This window comes from Fundulus heteroclitus, chromosome 22 (genome assembly GCF_011125445.2).
Source record: "Fundulus heteroclitus isolate FHET01 chromosome 22, MU-UCD_Fhet_4.1, whole genome shotgun sequence".
Taxonomy (NCBI): domain Eukaryota; kingdom Metazoa; phylum Chordata; class Actinopteri; order Cyprinodontiformes; family Fundulidae; genus Fundulus; species Fundulus heteroclitus.
Genome location: NC_046382.1, coordinates 15,479,898 through 15,502,519, shown reverse-complemented (window position 1 = coordinate 15,502,519; position 22,622 = coordinate 15,479,898). Strand labels below are relative to the sequence as shown.

The 22,622-nt window shown below is 42.9% G+C and overlaps 2 protein-coding genes and 1 non-coding gene across 6 annotated transcripts in view; all 3 read right to left on the bottom strand.

Moving 5' to 3' along the window:
- Positions 1–767: 767 nt before the first annotated feature.
- Positions 768–4,375, bottom strand: tomm20a (translocase of outer mitochondrial membrane 20). Its single transcript, XM_012853560.3, has 5 exons — positions 4,172–4,375; positions 3,840–3,886; positions 3,673–3,754; positions 1,538–1,680; positions 768–1,258 (listed from the first exon to the last, which is right to left on the bottom strand). Exons 1-5 carry the CDS (start codon positions 4,311–4,313, stop codon positions 1,214–1,216), a joined length of 459 nt encoding a protein of 152 aa, XP_012709014.1. The 5' UTR covers positions 4,314–4,375; the 3' UTR covers positions 768–1,213.
- Positions 1,348–1,481, bottom strand: LOC118557254. Its single transcript, XR_004927751.1, has one exon. It is a non-coding gene; the product is annotated as a small nucleolar RNA SNORA14 (small nucleolar RNA).
- Positions 4,376–7,584: 3,209 nt separating the features above from the next.
- The window catches only part of arid4b (AT-rich interaction domain 4B), a 63,450-nt gene continuing 48,412 nt past the window's right edge, over positions 7,585–22,622 (bottom strand). Inside the window, exons 17-24 of one of the 4 annotated variants that reach the window (XM_012853558.3) lie at positions 19,241–19,423; positions 18,142–18,226; positions 17,852–18,041; positions 14,176–15,402; positions 13,964–14,074; positions 11,652–11,870; positions 11,053–11,199; positions 7,585–10,961 (exon numbers count right to left, since the gene is read on the bottom strand). In XM_012853558.3, coding sequence (XP_012709012.2) covers positions 10,810–10,961; positions 11,053–11,199; positions 11,652–11,870; positions 13,964–14,074; positions 14,176–15,402; positions 17,852–18,041; positions 18,142–18,226; positions 19,241–19,423 — 2,314 coding nt within the window. In that variant the 3' untranslated portion in view covers positions 7,585–10,809. Of the gene's footprint in view, positions 10,962–11,052; positions 11,200–11,651; positions 11,871–13,671; positions 13,911–13,940; positions 14,075–14,175; positions 15,403–17,851; positions 18,042–18,141; positions 18,227–19,240; positions 19,424–22,622 lie in introns of those variants that run through there. The other 3 variants (XM_012853559.3, XM_021311134.2, XM_036126023.1) reach the window with 3 other exon arrangements.

The following is a 22,622-nucleotide window of genomic DNA, read 5'->3' as shown; positions in this document are numbered from 1 at the left end:
ATGAATGTGAAAATGTTAAAAAATACTGACGGGTAGAATGCTAAAATCAACAGACGATAAGAGGCAATACATGTGGATTTATTTTGATAATAAATTAATGTACACTGCAAAATCAGAAGTAAAAATAAGCAACGCTTTCTTGAAAAGTGTACCTGTCCTTGATTTGAGCAGGTAAATAAGATAATTAGATACATTGCACTTGAAATAAGATGGAGATGAGTTGTTCCTATTTTAAGTGGAAAAATCTTAAATTGGCAGATAATCTTATTTACCTGCTCAAATCAAGGACAAATACACATTTCAAGAAATTCTTACATAGTTTTAGTTCTGCAGTATAAAAACAATGGATTAAAATTGTCCATAGTATTTTCCTTTTCTTATATTAACCTGCAGGGTTTGTCTTGTCTTTTTAATCAGTTTTGGAAAAGCTTTGTCAGGATTGCCTTCACTGCACCACGGTTTACGATATTGTACATTTTTTTGCACCCTTCTCTAGTCACCTCTGCAAACTATAACAAATATCCAGAAAACCTTAATCAGATTTGCTGCAACTGACCATGTGAACTCAAGAAGGCCGAATCAAAATGTGTTTCAACCCAGGACTAGTTGAGGCTGCGCAAACCTGAGACAAAAGGTTACTGCAGCTGTTTGATATAAAAATGTGTTCCCCTCCACTGTGACTCATTATAGGTGGAGAAAAAAAAAACAGTTTAAAATAATCTGTTGTGGCCTCGTAATTCTAAGAGCCACTAAAGTGAGAAACTCAGCATGTTTTAATGTTTTATTATGGAGTTTTACACAAATAGGTGACAGACTAGAATATAAAAAAATAACATTAAACCAACAATGCAAATTCATTTTCCACAGAACTTAACACGTTTTTTTTTCTTTTCCGTAGACAAATTTAATGTCATACTCACAGCAACATACAGTCTATTGTTAATTTCATATATTACTATTGCCATGATGTTCCAAGAAAAAAAAAAAACAACACATTGAGGAAAACAAACAAAATGACAAGAAAACACAAAATCTGATGAGAATGAGGTGAGACGAACTTTAGAGTTCCTTTTAACTCCAGAATATAACAAACTTTGCCATATTTGGGCTGATAAATCACAACAGTCCCTAATATTCAACAATGCTCATCACTGTTAAACCCTTTTAAGGAGAAGTAAAAGCAGTTTCCTGTCTCCCACTCGACGTCATCCGTTCATTCGACGTCGTCCTCTGATAAAGCCTGGGAGCTGATGATTCGCTACAAACAAACAAAAAGAGGAAAAATCAATAATTATCACATTAAGCATGTGGGTAAACCTGATTAACCAGCTGGTATTAACCATGTTAACGCTGTCTTAGAGGTGAAATAGCTGAGAGCTACAGTGACTCTGCTCTCAGCTTTGGATGGTTCTAAGGTTAATCTCGCACCCTTTCTTGTCCCAGAAGCTACCGAAGCAGCTGGGGGGTTTCTAAGGGCGCTCCGCTGCAGCGGCTGCAGTCATGAAACGGGCAGAAAACGCAGGAAGAGGACGCTCACCTGGCTGATGGTGGGCAGTTTGGTGAGCAGCATCTGGAAGACGGGGGGCGGCAGCGTCTGCTGGAGGACCTGCAGCAGCTGCTGGGGCTGACCGCACACGGCGATCGCGTTGGTCAGGTGGTCGACGCCTTTCTCAAACTCACCTGGGTCAAATTAAAGAGGAAGGCACTTATAAAAACCGGTTCTCATGTCATTGCAACAAAATACAGTAAGAAATGGAAGATTTAGACTTTAAAGACAAAGCCTTAAAAAAAAAAATCCTCTGACAACCTGAATTACCTTCCAGAGAACGGCTGCAGATTTCTAAGATGCCGTTTATCACCCGCCTGACTGGATCCGGCTACAAAAGGCATGTTTCCCCACTAGAGCCGTCGTTTAACCAAAAAGCTTTTTGTTGACCTGCATTAAAGTCTTTGACCTTCCTCCGCTTCAGAAATCTGCCTTCTGCTAATTTAGTGTCACCGAATGCTATCTGACTTGGATTAGGAGCATTTACGGATCTATAGAGGAAGAGCTCGTCCAAACATGCCAAAGTCTTAAAAAAATCTTAATTTATAGTAATTTCATGGGACCTTCTTTCCTCATCTGTCCTCATTTAGTCTCAGCAACCACATCTGTACTGCCTGCAGAGCATCAGCTGCATCTGGTGAGAATCTCCTTAATCAGCACTGATCTGTACATATGATGATATTGTCCACTTAGTGTTTTCAATTATGGTTTGCTTTTCAAAACGGAAAAATATCTTATCTTATCTATTATTGAACCTTGCAACACATAAACTTAGCCACATTGGCCCTGTTCATATATACCCGTCATCATGATGGTCCAACAATACACACAAAACACCTGCACCAGGTTTGAGGATCACGGCTCTTGTAAGATTTTCTATCACATGCTGCTTGAATCCAAGCGGTCAATTGTGATTTTACACACATATTGTGCAGCTTTAGAAATAATCTTTGGACCCAGTGGCACTTGCTGAATTATTAATGTAGATTCTGCTGTTATTACCACTTTAATGTCTGTCAATACATATGTATATTATAGTCACCGTGAATGTACAGAATGTACATAAGACATCCTAAATCTCTGCTTTATTTCCTTTTTTGTATTTTTTTTCTCATTCTTTCCGATGTAACAAGTGAATTTCTCCAATGTGAGATCAATAAAGCCTATCCTATCTGGTTCTCCTGAAGCTTTTCAACTAATCACAGTTTGGCTGTGATTTCTGACAAAGCAGTGTGGCGTTAAAAATTATATCAAAGCTCATGATGGTCAAACACCAAGACGTCGGACTAAGCTCCTGCCACCAAGATCGCCTGGTTGTATGACTGCCTGCTCCTCTTTCTCAAGGTTTAAGCTGGTAACAAATAATACATTTTATTTGAAGGTGCCTTTCAAGTCACTCAAGGTCAATGAGCAGGAAGAAAATATAAGAACAATAAAACAATTTAGAGCAATTAATAAAAATCCCCAAACAACTGCTGGTTGCTTAAATAACCAGATTAGACAGAATATGAACATTTACAGGAAGTAGTTTAGAAATAAGATTTAAATGACAGAACGAGAGCTCCAGAGACGAGGGGGCAGAAGGCTTTGGACCCTTTGGTTGACAAGCTGGAGGTGCAACAAGGAAAGACGAGCGTAGAGGAGCTTGTGAGGGAGCGTAACAACAAGATCGGTGAGGTAAGGAGGGGCCAGGTTATCCGAGGCGAGGAGGAGAATCAATGCAATATTTGTCAGGTAACTGGTGAAGCAGTATAAGGACAGCTTCCTAGTGATGACGCGAGCATCTGTGTCCTGGAAAAAGCTTTTCTGAGCGTTAAAGGAGGACATGAAGAAGGAACGGAGACGGTGGATGTATGGAAGGTGGAAATATGCACGTCTCCCATAATCCCCCTCAATGAAAAACCCAACAGCCCATTCATGTTCGACACACTTCTTCAGACTCATTCACTACATGGATCTCAATCTATACTGCAGTGTCATGATCAAATTTTATTTATTTTTTGCCATTTCATGTGCAATTTTAAAAAAACGTGCTTTGTGGCTAAATGTGGTTTGAATAGGTGTGTATACGGAAGTATAAATGCATGGTGCCCCGCTCCCACGTGGGTATTAGATCAATGGCTTACCTTGGGACAGCAGCTCTTCTCCCAGCTGGATTTCTTCCAGGAAGAACTTCTGAACGGCTTCGGCGTCCTTCAGGTCCGGCAGCTGCGGTGCAAGCGGGCGACACATCACTCGATTTACGGCCAAGAAACGAGAAACACAACCGACACAAGCTTCACAAATGCCTCACCTTTGCCATGCCGGACTTCTCGCTCGACGTCTTTAGTTTCCTCCTGCCTGTGAGGGAGAGAGAACCCCCGTCTTTAGGTCGAGCCAGGTCAAAAACACGTGGTTACGAGATTATAGACTAAATTTAGAGCAGTTTTTTTATAACCAAACCACCCCGCCGGTGAAACAAAATCGGCGCCAACACGTCCTCGTCTCGTAATTATCTCGAGTACGGTAAATACTCGCCATGGAGGTGGCATTTATGTCAAGTTTCTAGTGCAGTGTCCTTGCGAGCTGCGGCTAGCCGTACGACGCTAACGATGCTAACACAACTTAAGGCTCGGTAAAACTTACGTTCCCGGAGCTTTTCTTTAAACAGGGGGTCACTCCGTCTCTTCCGGTCGAAATAAATACAATAAGCGACGAACAGGGCCCCACACATCCCGGCAACCATGACGCTCGTCCTGCCGCTCATCATGTTTAATAAACTACTCATAGGGACTAGCGCGGCTAGCTGCTAGCACACTGCGGCGGAAAGGAAACACAAGGCACGTGACGTAACACGTCACTTCGACAGGAAACGTCATTTCCGCTCGTTTCCTTCCAATATGGCGGCGTGTTAGCTCCATAGACGTATTAGCTTTTCCGCATCGTTCTGAAGAGTTGTGCTATTTGGTGTTAAAATATGTATTTTTCCGGATTATGAACGTGTTGTTATAATTGTTTTAAACAGAAAATAGGTGGATTTGGTTGAACATATACAACAATTAATAAATACTAATTTAAAAGTTGTGTTTTCTCTGTACATACCCCGACCCTCAAAACCACTTAAAATTCAGACTTTTTCCAGACTGTAGATGAAAATTCGTTGGAAACCTAAACATATTACTGTTTTACTACTTAATAGTTGTTTTTATAAGATCGTGAAGCACTCATTCAGTTGACTAAATTTTATCTTATGAATAAACCCAAGTAAGTTTTATGAATAAACCCAAACTATCAAATCTTCCCAGAATATCCAAGCATTTCCACGTGCTTCTTATTTATCGTTCAACAATGTGTTATCAAATCTTTGTAAGAGTTCTTTTTACCCCCTGGCACTCCAGGGATGGTTCGTATATATATATTTTATAATTGTTATAATCCCTGTTATATTGTAAATCAGTTTATTTATTTTTAGTAAATAGGATGTGCAAAGCCACACAATTTGCTTTGCGTCAAAATACAAATACATTAATAAAAGTTAAAATGTAAAAACACACATTTGTTTCTTACATAAAACAAAGTGACATTTTCACATATACACCTGTAAAACACACACACACACACACACACACACACACACACACACACACACACACACACACACACACACACACAATAATAACAAAAAAAAAAACACTAATACAAAATGTATTTCAAAAATTAGATCATAAAATAAAGAACTTAATATGCTTGGGTAAATCTACTTTTAGACAAGGGGACTCTATTTTGGGGATTTTGATGGTAGTAGCATATTTTCTGCATTTAAAATATCTCATATGAATTCTTCATTTATTTTTTTACAACCTGCACACCAATCTTAGTGTTACAACATAAAGGCTGCAGCCAATGTTAAGCAATGACTAAAGGAGAAGAATCCCAGGGTGAGTGCAATTGCAAATTTTCTCATTACAGATCTTAGTGTTTTTGTTTTTCAATAAATAAATCATACATTTACATTTAGAAACAAACAAAATAGTCTAATCATACCTGGCTTGGAAACACTTTATTCCACAGCAAACATGGAAACATTGCTGTGGTCACACAAGATTAAAATTGAACTGTTTTGGTCGTTATGGAAAATATTGCGTGGCATAATTCTATCACTAAACATCAGTTTGAATATTTGGAGCAAAAACAGGGAAATCTTCGAAAATAACTTCTGTTAAGAGGCGAGAGAAGAAGTGAGACCAACTTGGAGATTCGACCTTTAGCAGGACGGCGACCCTGAGCATTCGGCCAAAGCTATAATCAAAGCATCTTGCTGTGTTACAATGGCCTAGTTAAAGTCCAAACCTGAATCCAAGGGAAAATCAATAACAAGACTTTAAAATTCAGGTTCACAGGTGCTCCTTATCCAATTTTGATGGAGTTTAAACTTATTTTGCAACAAACATATGAGAAATCTTCAGTGTGTAGATGTGCAAAACTAAAAGAGACACTCCAAATGATGTGCAGATTTGGAGGTATTGACTGAAACAGTTAAAATACAAATACACAACATATGTTTCAGATTTTTATGTATAAACAAATACAAGAAGGTGTAATACTTTCCTTCCACTTCACAATTAAACACCGCTTTGCTTTGGTGTATCACATAAAATCCCAATTAAATCACAGTGAAGTTTGGGGTTATCATGTGCCAGTGTTGGACATTTTTAGCAAGCTTAGTGTTCATTTTAGGTAAATAACTAGATGAGATTAATGCCATTATTGATATCTAAAAATGCAATTCAAGACAGGATTTATCCACGCTTGTATGTGAAAACTATTACATATTAACTATTATGTGAAATCCATCCTGTTAGGTCTGTATTTCAAAAGTTTTTCACATCTTGTAATTCTGCTTATTAACCCCAAATCTGTTCAGGTTAGCATTAAGCCTCTGTTGGATTTAGTAAACTGACAGCCTATATTTAAAATTTACATTTTTTTAATCCAATTATGTAAGTCATTACTTCACAAACCTGCTGATTAATTAAGTGGAGTATTTCTTGACAGGAAGGCATATCTAATACGATCCACTTAGCACTCAAAAACCCATTTCTTTAAGCTCATTACGCTCATCTAAAAGGCAAAAGTAGCCTGTTCCACCAGGAAATTAGATCTGCTATAAAATCTAATCAACATGAAACAAGCCTACTCAGACTCAGTGTGTTTTGTTGCATAATAATCCTTAGCTTTTTTTTTTTTTTAGTGGGCACTTCTCTTGAATACACAATGATGCCGACGCTGGAAGGAAGGTGCTGTGACTAAAGCCTTTTATTTGAAGGATGGATTAGCAACTAAAAAACAGCCACTGAGATCATTTTGGCTAATATAATTATACAGTAGTTATAAAGAAATAACGCAAGTATTTATAACTGATGCACACCCACAGAAAGCAGATTCCCACCTTTGTGCATTCGCTAGATAAGTCAACATGATTTAGTGAGAAATCAATTTAAAACTATGTGATTACTGTTACAGGTGATCAAAATTGAGAGAATTGTCTTCATCTACTGGTTAATATTTTATATTTCAATTAAACTTTATTTATATAACGCCAAATTTCACAACCCACGTCATCTCAAGGCACTTTACAAAGTCAAATTCAATCAAATCCTCCAGACAGATTGGTCAAAAAGTTTCCTCTCTAAGGAAACCCAGCAGGTTGCATCAAGTCTTGACAAGCAGCATTCACTCCTCCTGAAGGAGCGTAGAGCCACAGTGGACAGTCGTCTGCATTGTTGATGGCTTTGCAGCAATCCCTCACACAGAGCATGCACGAAGCGACAGTGGAGAGAAAAACTCCCTTATTTTGGACACTTATTGACTTGAAATGCAAAATGCAAACACAGGGTCACCTTATGCCACATTGCCACCGCAAACTTTAACGCGTTTATCTGGATTTTACGTGATGAAGCAACACAGAATCCTCCATAGATGTGAAGCAGACGGGCGAGGCTGCACGGTTTTTGGTTTTTAACATTTTGTGCAAACAAACTGATGCTTAAGACGGGCACTTCACAAACTATGGCATTTATTTCAAACAGAGGCATCTGCTTTGCTTACATTTTTACAATAAATTACACAATGACCATCATCAGATGAGCCTAATAAATACCATGAGGCTTTTCTTTTTTTAAATTTATTCTGACAAGCTGCTTTAGTTTGTCTTGCTCTACGATGCTGCAGGCCGTGTATTTGCTGGAAAACGGTTCAGCCGCATCCAAAACCATAATTCTTCTCTGACAAGCAAAATCAAACAGAAAAACTAAAGTAAGTACAAACTACAGAGAAAATGAAATGAAAAAAAAAAATAGAAAAAAGAACAACAACAAACTATCAGGAATTGGACTGAATGGAACATAAAAGAAGGGAAAACCAGGAAAAAAAATTAAGTCATGAAGAATAAACATGCTCTAACCCTCAGTATTTACACTTAAACTACACTTAAAACCGTAAAACTGTCTGTACAGAAAAGTACATGTTATTAACAGTGCAAGATATTAAATAGCTTGACTCAAAACACTTCTCAATATACAAATGTATAACAAAAGCATACAGTTACATACAAGTGCTGGACAAAAATGTAACTTCAGGTTATTATACAGCAGGGGGGGCTCTATACAAAAGGGAAAAACACCAGAGGGATGTCGTTAGAAGTGTTCACACGAACGTCACTTTGTGATATAAATGCACATTTACAATAGCTCTACCTTTACTCTGCTCGGAGTACAGGGAAGGGTTCTGGTAGGGATGAGAACGAGAACAGGCCTGCACGTCGTTACTGTTCAGGAGGACAGTCAGAAAACTCAACGTGGCAAAAATACAAACAATAGATGTAAAACTTTCTTTTTTTTTGGAAATACTGCAAACGTAGGATTCTTGCCTCTTTAATGCTTCAGGCGGTACCTAAATACATGGTGCATCTCAATAAATTGGAATATCACTGAAAAGTTCATCTATGACTGCATTTCAGGTCAAAAGGTGAAACCCATCGTTTAGTTTCATCACACACAGTGACTGGTGAAGATTCTCAGTCATCCAGGTCATGGTCATTTCCAAAAAAAAAAGTAAAAAACAAAGAAACTGGACTTGTTTTTTGTAGTTGAAGACATTTCAACGTCTTTAACGACCGCCCATTACTAAGGGCGTAGACCTGTTTCGGTTGTATTTGCATGTGATCTAATGCCATTACAAGACCTTTGTTTGGCAGTAGTATAAAGCTCGTTATTCCACATTACTCCAGACTTTTTAAATTGAGAAAGCTTCCTGGAGAGGAAGCGAAACGTCTTCAACTACGGAAAACAAGTCCAGTTGATTTGTTTTTTACTTTTTTTGGGGGGAACACACACAGTGACGCATCGCCAACGTTTATCTTCGCTCATTTTGACGAGCAGAACAATAAATTAGAACATTTTCATCAGACGAACACGGCCGTGGTGTGTTGAGTCCGTCACTGAGGGAAAAACGTATTGAGGGAAAGTTGTGTGGAAGGAAAAACTGTGATAGAAAGAGGTGCACAAGCAACAGGGATAAACACAGCCTTGGCAACATTGTCAAGTAAAGCCCAATCAAGTGTTTTGGGGGAGATTCACTAAGTGTGGACGAGTGCTGTATTAAATGCATTTTACTGGAAAGTTGAGTGGAAGGAAAAATAATCAGAATCAGCTTTATTGGCCATGACTGCGTGCACAAGGAAATTGGCTGTGGTTGCACTGCTCACGGTGCACAGACATTAGGTTATAAACATTTAAACAGCAGTTTTTTATGTATGTGAGTGAGAGAAAAGGCACAGACTCATAGTTGCTGTAAGACCAGAATGGCGACTCCACAGCCGGCGATGATTTGTCATACAAGACCTTTAACGTGACCGTGCTTCAAAAAAGGTACCGGCACCTGGTTTTAATGACCACGGTATTACTGCGCTCGTCTAGCCAGCAGACTAGCCTGCCCTAAACCTCAGAGAATCCAATGAGTATTATCAAGAGGGAGACGAGAAACACCAAGCCTTCTAAGGCTGCCACTATCTCTGCTGTTTGTAGACAGTTTTCAAAAAAATTTTTCCTTCCACTAAACTTTCCATTTTGTTTTGGACACAACACAGCCAACTTCTTTATATTGACTTGACTTTCTGCTGGACCACTGCCATCAATCTTCACCATGATCGGGTAGATAACATTTGTCCTTAAAATCCTTTTCATTGGTCCTAATAGTCAAATTTCTAAGAAAGATCGCCTGAATCAGTAGCCATTAGCGGTTGTAGCTAGTTACTCTGACTGCAGTGAATATGAATAGGAGTTTAGCTTTTTATGAATTACTGACATAAATTAAGCTTTTGCTTATTTTCTAATGTATTGGGATGCAGCTGCAGTTAGTTTGATCCAGTTACAGACATCGTGTCTTCAGTGAAGGAGGGCAGGCCGGAGGTTTAATGGACCGAGGAAAACGTGACGAGTTAAAGCAGACAGGCTTAAAAACAACAACAACAACAAAAAAAAAAAAAACTTATGATGTGATCATTCACCAGTTTCATCACTGCACATTTTATACTGCCACACTCAACAGTAATACCCAAGATGGATGAGTATTCAGTAGTAGATTCTTAAATACATGGAAAGCATTCATCGTTATCCGTCAGACGAAGCCCCTCGCCGCCCGCCCGCTCGCTCACAGCCTGCAGAAAACGGACCGTCCTTTCTCCAGGCGAACAAAAGGCACTGCAGCATCATTCCACCTGCGTCCACTGGGCTTATCAGAGGAGATGGGCTGAAACCAAATCCACTTCCTTCCACAGGGCTACACGCCTGTAGGTGAGAGGAGCGACGTCGGAGCGCTTCGCGGCACGCCACGGGATAGGATCCCATACCAACTCGATCAAATGGGAACCGTTATTGCTTGTAAAAAAATAAGTCGATGAAAGAAAGCGCAAACGTAAAATCTACATGATCTTTTTTTTTTTTTTTCTTTCTTTTTTTGTTTTGGACAAATTTCGTCTCCCCTCCCCTAAACACAATCTTCCTAAAAGTGCACTTAAGTGCGAATAGCTTGCCGAGGAAACAGTTGTCAGTAGAAAATAGTGCTTGTTTCTTGTCTGGCTTTTTTTGTGCCCCCAGCAGCAGCGACGGACGGCGGACCGCTCAGGTTCGTCTCGCCGTCCTGCTGAAAAGGAAAGGGGCCGGCGACCTCGGGGTGCTGGTTAAGTGCTTGGTGCGGTGGCTGCTAGCTGCTGCGGCTTCGTCCTGTCACCTGCACTCCACGGACACCCCCGAGTTCTGAGACGAGGAGGACGAAGACGGCACCGGAGGGTCGGCCAGCGTCAGCATGACCGCTGCTGTTAGCGAGCTCGAGGATGGTGAGGAAGAGGAGGAGGAGGAGGAGGAAGCTGCCACGGTGCCTTCAGGTACAAAGGGAAAAAAAGGGCTTATTTTAAGTGCTTTTTTTTTATACATTTTGGTCCAGCAACGTGATGCGGAGAACTGACTTACTTTCCCTTTCCTTCTTCTTCATGCGCTTTCGTCTCCTGTCGATGGAGGCCACCTCCGACTTAAGGGAGAGGTAGTGGTTCCGGATGTCTTGCAGTTTCTCCTGAAGAAATGAAATCCTCTCCAGGCTGCTCATCTTTTCCAGATCAGCTGAGAGGAAACAAACACAGACAGGTTGGAGATCTGGAGCCCAAAGTACAGAGCCGTGCAAAACTAGGGACGACAACAAGGACGACACGGTGGCGGTTAGTAGGGGGAACGGAAAGAAAATGGTACACAGTTTAAAAATCTTCAGATAGAAATATGAAAAGTGCAGCTGCAGAGCTACAATGAACGGTCTAGTCAAAGTCTGGATCTAAATCCCATGAGAATCCGTGGCCCAATTTGAAAGTAGATGCTCACTGAGGCTCTCCATCCAATCTCACTGAGCTTTCACTAGATGGCTTAGGAGTAATGCTTTTTGCACTAAAATATATTTATTTTGTGATTGTAGGAAGCCAGAATAAAAAAACAACTTAATTTTATTCATTTATATCCATGAAAAAACTTTATTCAGATTTGTTTCAATACTGAAAGCGGGGCGGGGGGGGGGGGGTACTTACACATCTGGAAGCTCCATTTGTACACGCGGGGCGATCTTCCATGGCTGTCCCTGTGGTGGTCTGTGTCCCCCTGCTTGTGGTACTTATGGCTGGAGGGGGGAGATCGGCCGTGATACTTGGGCGACGCGGCGGCCTTCAGGTCTGATGCGCTGTTCTTACAGGCAGCCGACTTGGTCGTGGCCTCGACGACAGACTGGTCCTCGCTGTCACTGCTGTTAGCTGAGGGGTGTGTGAAAGAAAAACACGTTTAGATCATTTAAAAGAAGAGTTGTAGTTTTGCACCTCTTTTTTTTCTTTTTAAATTCTCAGACAATTTAAGGTTCATTTTTTAATGTTCAAACATACAAGTTTACACCCAATATTTCTACGGTGGGCAGGCCATATATATGATACCTGCAAAACACCCCAAACAGGAAGGGATATGATGGATGGATTAATGCATGAATGCATGGATGGATGGATGGATGGATGGATTAATGCATGTATGCATAGATGGATGGATGGATGGATGGATTAATGCATGTATGCATAGATGGATGGATGGATTGATGGATTAATGCATGAATGCATGGATGGATGGATGGATGGATTAATGCATGTATGCATGGATGAATGCATGGATGGATAGATTAATGCATGTATGCATGGATGAATGCATGGATGGATGGATTAATGCATGAATGCATGGATGGATGGATGGATCCATGGATGGATGCATGGATGAATGCATGGATGGATGGATTAATGCATGAATGCATGGATGGATGGGTGGATGGATGGATTAATGCATGTATGCATAGATGGATCCATGGATGGATTAATGCATGAATGCATGTATGGATGAGTGGATGGATGGATGGATGGATTAATGCATGAATGCATGGATGGATGGATGGATTAATGCATGTATGCATGGATGAATGCATGGATGGATGGATTAATGCATGTATGCATGGATGAATGCATGGATGGATGGATGGATCCATGGATGGATGCATGGATGAATGCATGGATGGATGGATTAATGCATGAATGCATGGATGGATCCATGGATGGATTAAATGCATGTATGCATGGATGGATGAGTGGATGGATGGATGCATGAATGAATGGATGGATGAATGAATAGATAGATGGATTAATGCATAGATGGATGGATGGATTAATGCATGGATGGATGGATGGATTAATGCATGGATGGATGGATGGATTAATGCATGAATGCATGGATGGATGGATGGATTAATGCATGTATGCATGGATGAATGCATGGATGGATGGATTAATGCATGTATGCATGGATGAATGCATGGATGGATGGATGGATCCATGGATGGATGCATGGATGAATGCATGGATGGATGGATTAATGCATGAATGCATGGATGGATCCATGGATGGATTAAATGCATGTATGCATGGATGGATGAGTGGATGGATGGATGCATGAATGAATGGATGGATGAATGAATAGATAGATGGATTAATGCATAGATGGATGGATGGATTAATGCATGGATGGATGGATGGATTAATGCATGGATGGATGGATGGATTAATGCATGAATGCATGGATGGATGGATGGATTAATGCATGAATGCATGGATGGATGGATGGATCCATGGATGGATGCATGGATGGATGGATTAATGCATGAATGCATGGATGGATGGATGGATCCATGGATGGATGCATGGATGGATGGATTAATGCATGAATGCATGGATGGATGGATGGATCCATGGATGGATGCATGGATGGATGGATTAATGCATGAATGCATAGATGGATCCATGGATGGATGGATTAATGCATGTATGCATGGATGGATGGGTGGATGGATGGATTAATGCATGTATGCATAGATGGATGGATGGATGCATGAATGAATAGATGGATGGATTAATGCATAGATGGATGGATGGATGGATCCATGGATGGATGCATGGATGAATGCATGTATGCATAGATGCATGGATGCATATAGAGGGATGGATGGATGGATGAATAGATGGAATAAAAAGATGGGTGGAGGAGAAACGGTTGGCCTGCCCTATGGGGTGATGAACACGTGAATAACTGTCAGTGACCTAAAAGCTTTTCCTAAAACGATAAACTTGGGACCTGACGGGAGGACGAGAAGCAAAAGGACAAGATGGCCTCCGTCTTCTAAAACAGCATCAGCGTCCTCTAACAGGGGGTGAAGTTGTGTTTCCATACTCTGTTCTATGTCCCCATCCGTCTGCAGACCTGGAAAGTGTCTAAATCTAAGCGCAGGCTTTCCCCTGATGGCTTGTTGCTGAGCTCTCACCTGTTTTCCTGTTCTTCTTGGGAGGCACACCGAGGCTTTTACGCGAAGGTTTGTGTTTCTTTGAGACTCCAGCCGGCTGCGAATCCTTCTGCCTCTTCTGACTCACAGACGCTACAAACAGAGAAGCCAAAAGACACTTCAGCTCGTTTCTCCTCAGCTTAAATAAACAGGTTTACGCTCTCAGGGTGACATAGGGGAGGGTCTAGTAGCACCTGCACCTTTGGCCTTCTGCTCGCTGTCCTGGTGGCTGCTGCTGCTCAGCTCTAAGCTGCTGCTGCTGTTACACGACAGACCGACGTCGTAGACCTTGGAGGGGGAAGCGGCCCCGTCGTCCTGGGGCAGCTCCTGCAGCTCCCCGCCCAGGCTCTCCACCTCCACGGTGCTGCTGTCCGTCTCGCTGCGTCCGCCCGCCGCTTCCTCCTGTATCGGATCGGGGGGCAGAGCGTCAGAAACCGGCTCTGAGGGCAAAGCGGGGGTCAGGGACGGCGGCGGAGACGGAGGCTGAGCTTGACCGCAGTCCTCCGCTGTGCTTGCGCCTCCTGAGGGAGACTCGGGCGTTGTAGGAGGGGTGTTGAGCACGGAGTTGCTTCCGCTGCTGGGGAACTCCTGCAGCTTGTTGTTCTCCATCTGCTCCTCCGAGCCGTCGTCCTCAGGTCCCGCCTCCTCGTCCGCTCTGGACTCGTCCAGACACGGCGGCACCGGAGGCGGGGGAGAGTTGGCCGCTTCCGTGTCCGAGTCGGAGAACAGCTCTTTGAGGGTCTTCTTTGGCCACTGGGCCTGGATGCTGGACCACACGTCCTTTTGTCCTTTGGGCCGGATGGCGGCCTTTTCCTCGGCGCTCCCAGACCCCTTGGCCCTCTTCTCAGGAACCTCCCAGAAGCCGGCCTGCCGTCCAGCTTTGCTCTTCTCCTTCATGCCGTTGTACTTCTTGGAAGGGGGGCCTTTGGGTTTCGTGCGGCTTCGCTCGTTCTCCTCAGCCGGCATCTCCGCCACCGCGGCGCTCTCGTCCTCTGAGCTGCTGCTGGACAAAGCCCCCCTCTCCCCTCCGGGACCGGCCCCCCGCTCCTCCAGCTTCCGAGGAGAGCCGCTCGGTAACCAGTCAGCGCTCCTGGTGTTCCGGGTCTTGACTTTGGACTGACCCTTGGTGGTCCTCTCCGCGGCGCCGTCAGACTTCCTCTTCCTGGTGCCCACCTCTCTCTCCGACTCGGGCTGGCCTCTGCGCTTCCCGCCATCCGGGCTTTCTGCGCTGACCGCGTCCGGCACCTTCCCTGAGACGGAGGACACTTTGGACCCTTCGGGGGGGACGCCGCTCTCCCAGCGCTCAGACGCTTGGGGCGGCTCCGTCGGACCTCGCCGGACGCTGCCGCTGGGTTGATCGTCCTCGTGGCGCTCCGGCTCCTCGTCCTCGCGCTCGCTCTCGTCCGTGGACATCTCGGAGGCTGCAAGGTGCAAACGCCGGTTATCTTCAGCAACAAATCACAAGGCGAGAGAAGTTCACACTCATCGTCATCAGGAGTCACGCCGTGAGGGACAATTATTCTGGGCTTGCAACAATTCATTAGATGAATATACAGCTAACAAGTGTGGCTTATGGGAACATTTTCCCCGCTTTAATAAATGCACTGCAAAAATAGAACTCAAAATATGAAATTATTTCCTTGATTTGAGCAGGTAAATAAGATTATTTGTCAATGGAATAAGATTTTTGCACTTAAAATAGGAACAATTTATCTCCATCATTTTATTTCAAGTGCAGGATGTCTAATTATCTTATTTTAGGGGTAAAAATACTCATTCCATTGGCAAATAATCTTATTTACCTGCTCAAATCAAGGACAAATACACTAATTTCTTTTTGCAGTGAGTTTCTTGACAAGTTGCACAATCTTTGCAGATATCAACAAGCTTCTGGCACAATTCTACCTGGATATCTTTTTGGCAGTGTTGGTAATTCTGGCTCAGACCCAGATTTAAGCATCTCCCATGAGTTTCCGACAGGGTTGAGATCGTTAGCCTGGTTTATTTTTTTAAAACCCAACCGTGTCCCAAGTTTCAGCCGTCTGAGCCAAACTGTCCTCTCCGCTGATGAAAGAAATGCAGCTAGAATAACCAGGAAGAAGGAAGTTTATGTCTTAAACCTGATATAATGGTTGATTGAGAAGGTGCCGACCAATGAAGAAACTACTGATCCAAAAAAAAAAAAAAAAAAACAGCTTCAAGCACTTCTAACCCTAAGATTTTGCAGTTTAACCCCAGGATTTGGGCCGTTTAGCCACAATAGCATGAAATATGTTTAGAGGGGTCAAACCTGAAGCTAGGAATAGCTATGATAAAAAGTCCAACAAGCTGATAGAGACGGCCATCTGTGGCTCCTCTAAGAACATCACAGACATCCCTGGACCTCCTCTTCAGTCAGAGGTTCTTCAGGCCCGCTGGAGCACTGACCGCTACAGGAGAGGCTTCCTGCCAACAGCATCAGACGTGCCACAACATTTAGTTTCCCTTTTCGATCAATAAAGTTTGTTGACACAACTGGGAGTTTCGACAGGATAACGATACCAAACTGGAACATCTCCAACCTAAACCCTGTAAAAACAAAAACGGTCCGTGCCCAGAAAACAACTTATTTAAATTAATTTACTTCACCCAGGGTTCCTACAAACATTAAATTTTGACATGTCCTACTTTTCCAGGCTTATTCTTTTTTGCATTTTTATTCTGCAAAACATTCACTTAGTTGGGTTTTAGCATCAGTTCTTTTCACAAATTCTGGGACAACAAACATACAGAAAATGGTTTCCTATTTGGTTGTGATAAAAGGGCCAACTCACAGATTAACCTGGAAAAGCACCAGATCAGTTGAAATCTAAAATACTAACATACATCTGGATTGGATGATTAAATGCTGATTTTTTTTAAATAATAGTTTTATGTTGAGGGGGAGGAGGGGGATTTATTGTAATGTTCTGTTTGGCATCTAAGCTAAACCAAGAGTTGAGAACATTGGGTCCAGTTAAAGCTGAGAATTACAAAGGATCTAGAGGCTACAGATATCTGGGAAATTACCTTTTTACTTACGGATTTAGTGTTAAGTGAATAAAAAATAAATAGAAAAGGCATTTATTTCTCAGATGTAGAGGTTTGTTTTTTTTAGTTAGTACTAATACCTTTTCCGTACTCTATTTTCATTCCAGCCTGCATCTAAACCTTCTGTGATCAGAACAGTGTCTGAATATCCAGAACTTCACTGAAAGCATGGGGGGGGTGTTGTATCTCCAGGGGACAACCAGGACGGGTCACCAGTCTATAACAGGGCGACGCACTGACACAGGACAGAAGAAAAAAAAAAACTTATGCAGATTCACTCTTAAGGGCAATTTAGAGAGTCCAGATATGCTGGGATTCAAACTGAGCCCGGTTCTGCTGGAGGTTTTTCCTTCCCGCTAATGGGTGGTTTTTCTTCCCACTGTCGCTTCATGCTTGCTCAGTATGAGGGATTGCAGCAAAGCCATGTACAATGCAGACGACTCTTCCTGTGGCTCTACGGTTCCCCAGGAGTGAATGCTGCTTGTCGGGACTTTGATGCAATCAACTGGTTTCCTTATATAGGACATTTTTGACCAATCTGTATAATCTGACCAAATATGTGTAATATGATTGAACTTGATTTTGTAAAGTGCCTTGAGATGACATGTTTCATGATTTGGCGCTATATAAATAAAATTGAATTGAATTGAATTGAAAAACCCAGGACCTTCTTGGTGCAAGGCAACAGGAAAAAGAGCACGGCTTGAACGTGTCACTAAGGCCCAAAACGCTCAGGACGCTCCAGCTGACGATGAGTGAACGTGAACATCTGAGCAGCGCTGCGTTTTCCAGTGTCGCTACCTTGCAATCCGTTGAGGATGGACGTGATTTCTATCGACTTGACGGGAGACTGCTGAGCCCCTTTCTCCTCCCCCTCGCTCATTTTGGAGAAGACGTCCTGACTCAGGCCGCACTTGGAGCGCGGGAGGCGGTTCGGGCCGAGGACCTCCCTGTCGCCGAGCCTCTCCAGCCGGTCCCTCTCGCCTTTGTTCTGTCGGGGTTCAAACACAGTCAGCGTTTCATTCCTCGCTCATGACCGGACCCCGAAAAAAAAAAAAAACGTGACCAACCGCTCCACCACCACGGCGTACCTTTATTTTTTTGCGGTGCTTTATTTTGGGGACGTTCTTATTCGCCGGGCGCACGATCTTGTCGGCTTTGATCCATTCATCATATCTGAGGGGAATTCGGTAACAAGAGACAAGACAGGTTTAGCGTTCAGGTCGTCCGTCGCAGAGCCCACAGGCACCCCCCCCCCCCCGGACACCGGCCACCACACAGACACCCGCCCGACCAACATGTTGCTGTGACACAATCAAGCTTCAACAGCAAACGGAGAGAACCCAAAGGAAACATGTGGGGGAGGGGGGAGGGGGACAGAAAAACCCAAAACAACAACACACAAACCTTTTACAATGAGGAAAGAAACACACCAGCCACCACACAAATTATTGTTCCAAAAGCAAAACAAACAAAAAAAGAAAAGGTACCAAGGGGAGCTACTTGGGGTCGTATGGGTGGAGAATGAAACGTTTTTTTTTTTTTTACGACATCACACACAACAGAGACGATGCAGAGAACATCCCACTGTCTGAGAAAAAGAGTGCTGGAGGACCACACACACTACAACACTGTGAAGCGATGAAATGCTGATTGCACCGGCTGACTTCTGGGTCATGGTGGCCCTAACGCTCCTGCATTGACCCTAACTCTCTGGGGAGGGGGGGGAGAGGGTTGAGAGGTAGAGGTGAGTGTAGCAGCACTTTTGTTTGGCCATTCAAGAGATCCAAAGGGTAACTTATGGGATTTCACAGATCGTTTAACACCAGAAGCACTGGTTGGATCACTTTGAGAACTCTGATTGGCTAAAAATCAGCCTGTCTGTAGTTTTTATTTATTTATTTTGGTAGAAAGACAGACATCTGGGGGGATAGAAAGACGAAGGATTTAGTCAAAACTGAGCCAGGATGCAACCAAAGTGCTCAGTTCTGCTTGTGCCACTAGATGGCCCAGTTTTCTCCAGAATCAGAGCACTGTCTAAGGGATGGAGGATAAAGCTGTTGCTCCTGCGGGGATACCCAAGTAGCGGTGATCCCCTGACCTGAATCACAAGCTCTTGGATAAAATTTGCTGAGGTAGTTTTTGTTTCAGGGTGTAACAGAGGTGATTTCTCCCCAGGTCCTGTCTTACCTGACGTTCCAGCCACAGTAGTGCACCAGGTAGAGCACCTCTCCCCCCTCCACGTCTGCCTCTTTCACAGTGGCCTCGTACGTCTTCAGAGTGCGGCCTCGCCCATACCTCACCTGCACCTTCATCCCCGGGGGGTAACACTCAAACTCCTCCCCTTCCTCCCCCTCCTGACTGCTGTCATCCCTGCAAGAAAAACAGTTCAGCACTTCCTGGCCCTAGGCTGCCCCCATTCCACACCACAGGCAGAGACATAGGAGAGCCGGATCGGCCTCGACGCCCCGCCGGAAACCAGACGCCAGCGTGTCCGCCATATTGCGAGTGGCAAGCTCACCTCAGGAAAACCATGCAAGGCTCCTTGGAAACCTCTGAATATCAGGTGGACGAATACGAATTCACCTTTATATCCAAAACGACAGCATTCAATTAAGCTGAAAGCTCTTTTATGACGTCGTCAAAAAACGACTTCACGGCTAAATGTCCAAGAGTTGGACCTCCTTTTTTCGGATGTCAATCATTTAGGTAATCACAGTAATAATGAAAGTGTTAGTTTTATTATTACAGTTTGGAACGACATCTGAAAAACCACAATTAAATGGTTTCATTTAATTACTACTATTGTTGTCACTGTTATGTGCATAATAAGTATAATATGCGTATTACCATTAGCTATTCGGGGCCTATGCAGGAGTCTTTGTCAAATCTGGCGGCTGGCATTTATTACCATTATTTCCTATTATTAATTATTATTATTATTATTATTATTATTATTCCCAACAGTATGGCTAAATGTTAGAAAGACAATATCGACTGTGGTCGACCAGCAATTTTCTGACTCCTCTTTTTCCACCACCTTCACTGATCTTTGGTATTTCTGCCACTGATGACACACCAGATCCCGTATCCTGCGGCTCTCACGCCTCACACTATCACTACGGACCTGAAACCCGTACAGCAGAACATTCTGCCGCAGTCTTCGCGTCTCAACAAGCGTGCCACTCACAAGATGGCGTCGACGTCGGCGTACGACCCGGGCGCTAACGTGGCGTTTACTCTTCTATGTCTAGGACAACAAAGACCCACCCTCACACCCGTCCACCCAGCCTACTGCCTGCTACAAAAGAAGCCTGTTTAATCAGCTCCACCCTTGCCTGCCTTGTCCCATTACAGCACATGGCCTTCATCTAGAAAAAAACATTAACTTCCTGTTTATGACCCGCTTTAACTCCAGTCCAATGTAACCTGAGGCAAAGCTGCAGGATAAACAACTACATCATTAATAGTAACCCAGGACCGGGAACAGTACATTATGTGTTTCAGCAAGTAAAACATTCTTTTAATGGCAAAACTCAATGATAAGGGGGGGATTAAAAAAAACACAAAAAAAAAACAAAACAAAAAAAACACACACAACTTTGAACTAACCCTACACCCAAACATGAAACACTCGAGACTCTCATCCACACACATACACACAATGTGAGGGAACAAAGCAGCCACAAGGAGGAGCTAGTGGGAAACAAAGCTGGAGGCCAGTCTGGCAGTGCAGTCAGGGTTTTAGATGCAAAGGGACAGTTAGGACAGCAAAAAAACGCAGCTCTGCAGGGCAGCTCAGCAGCAACTTAAAGCAGGTCTGTAGCAGTGACGGGGGCGCCGGGGTCCGGGGCTACAACACGGTTCTCCTGCAGCTCTCGGCTCAGAACACCATGAAGTCCTTTTAACACCCAGAAAGGGAAGCACAGGTGCCGGCTGGAATAAACTCAGGGAACAGCTCAGATTTTGCACGCCTACTCATTAGGTGTTTGATTTCTCTGTTGGCACACAAACAAATGATCAAGGGAGGGGGGGCTGCTATTTCAGTGCTGTACTTTCAACGCTGATAAAAAAAAAAAAAAAAAAACACACACACAAATATAACTGCATGTTAAAAGTGAAAAATCCACGAAGAATACAAAAGAAGCAGCTTAAACAGCAAAAAGTCAGTAGAGCTTCAATACTATAACAGCCACAGGGACACTTTATACTTCCTGCAACTCCCTTAAAAGCAATCCCTCCACGGTTCACGTTTCATGACTTTTTCTCTAGTTTCATCATGTCTTCCTGAAACACACTTCTCAAATATCAAAAACTTTGTGACAAGTTTAATTCTTAGAATTAGGACCACGTATCCAGGAAGTAATTTTTGCCCAACAGAAACAATACAAAAAGGCTGCGTTTAGCTGTCCTGCTGTTGTTCATCTGTTGCTGCAGAAACGAGGTCGTAGCACTAACAACCAACGCAAATATTCATTTCAATAAACATTTGTATTCAGCCCTCTTTGCCCAGATGCTCCTAAATAAAACCCACCGAATCGGTGTTTATTAGCTTCACAGGTCTGAATGTACACAACAGCAACAAAGTACAATTAAAGTTAGAAGGACCTAAATAAATTGCGTTAAGCTGTAAAATACAGTTGGATTTATACTTGAAAAGTTGATTTAAACGTGTTGTGGAACCGCTGCAGAACGTGAGAACTGGAGGAAAACCTCGATGTTGTGCATAAAGGAGTCTGAGGAGGATGAGATCAGTAGTCAATATCACACGACTGGACTAATATGACCTTGAAAACCTGCAGCAGAAATATTCCAGCAACGCTTATTTCCAAAAACTACCAAAACTGCCAAAAACTACAGGCCGTGTGTAAACCGCTTCCCTTTGGGCACCTGTCCAGCAACATGTTGTGCAGAAGCTGCTGATAGTTGTGCATTCATAAAAAAAGAAAAAGAAAAATGGCAGCAAAAATATGAGCTCAAATCCTTTATTCTCCTGTTTAGACTGGTGCGTTTTTCACTCTTGGCTAAATCACTAAAAGCATAGAAGAAAGGCGTGGAGCTTATCACTTGATCTGAATACTTAAACACAACATTTCAAACAGGAAAAACTATTATTCTGTAATGTTTATGTAACTTTTATGTTACGTTTATGTTATGATATTATAGGCTATACCTTTTTAATGTAGAATAGTTTTTCTCACAGTTAAAGATCATGTAGCCTCTTTGAAAATCCTCTTCCATGGTGTTTGGTACCATCCCCCTGCTGGCGGTTCTAGTGTTAAGGTGTTATCTTACGTCTACATTGCCTTGCAGAACTATGCACCCTGAACTTTTACACATTTTCTCACATTACAACAGCAAACAGCAAACCTCAACGTATTTATCAGGAGTTTACATGACCGACCGACACAAAGTAGCCATTTCTGTTTTTAGAGAATAGGAATCTAAAAAAATGTGGCCTCAATTTGTATTCAGCCCTCTTGACGCTTTGTTGTGCCACCTTTGGATGCGGGCACAGCTGCAAGTCTTTTTGGGTTATGAATCTAGAAGCTTTACACGCCTAAAACCTCAC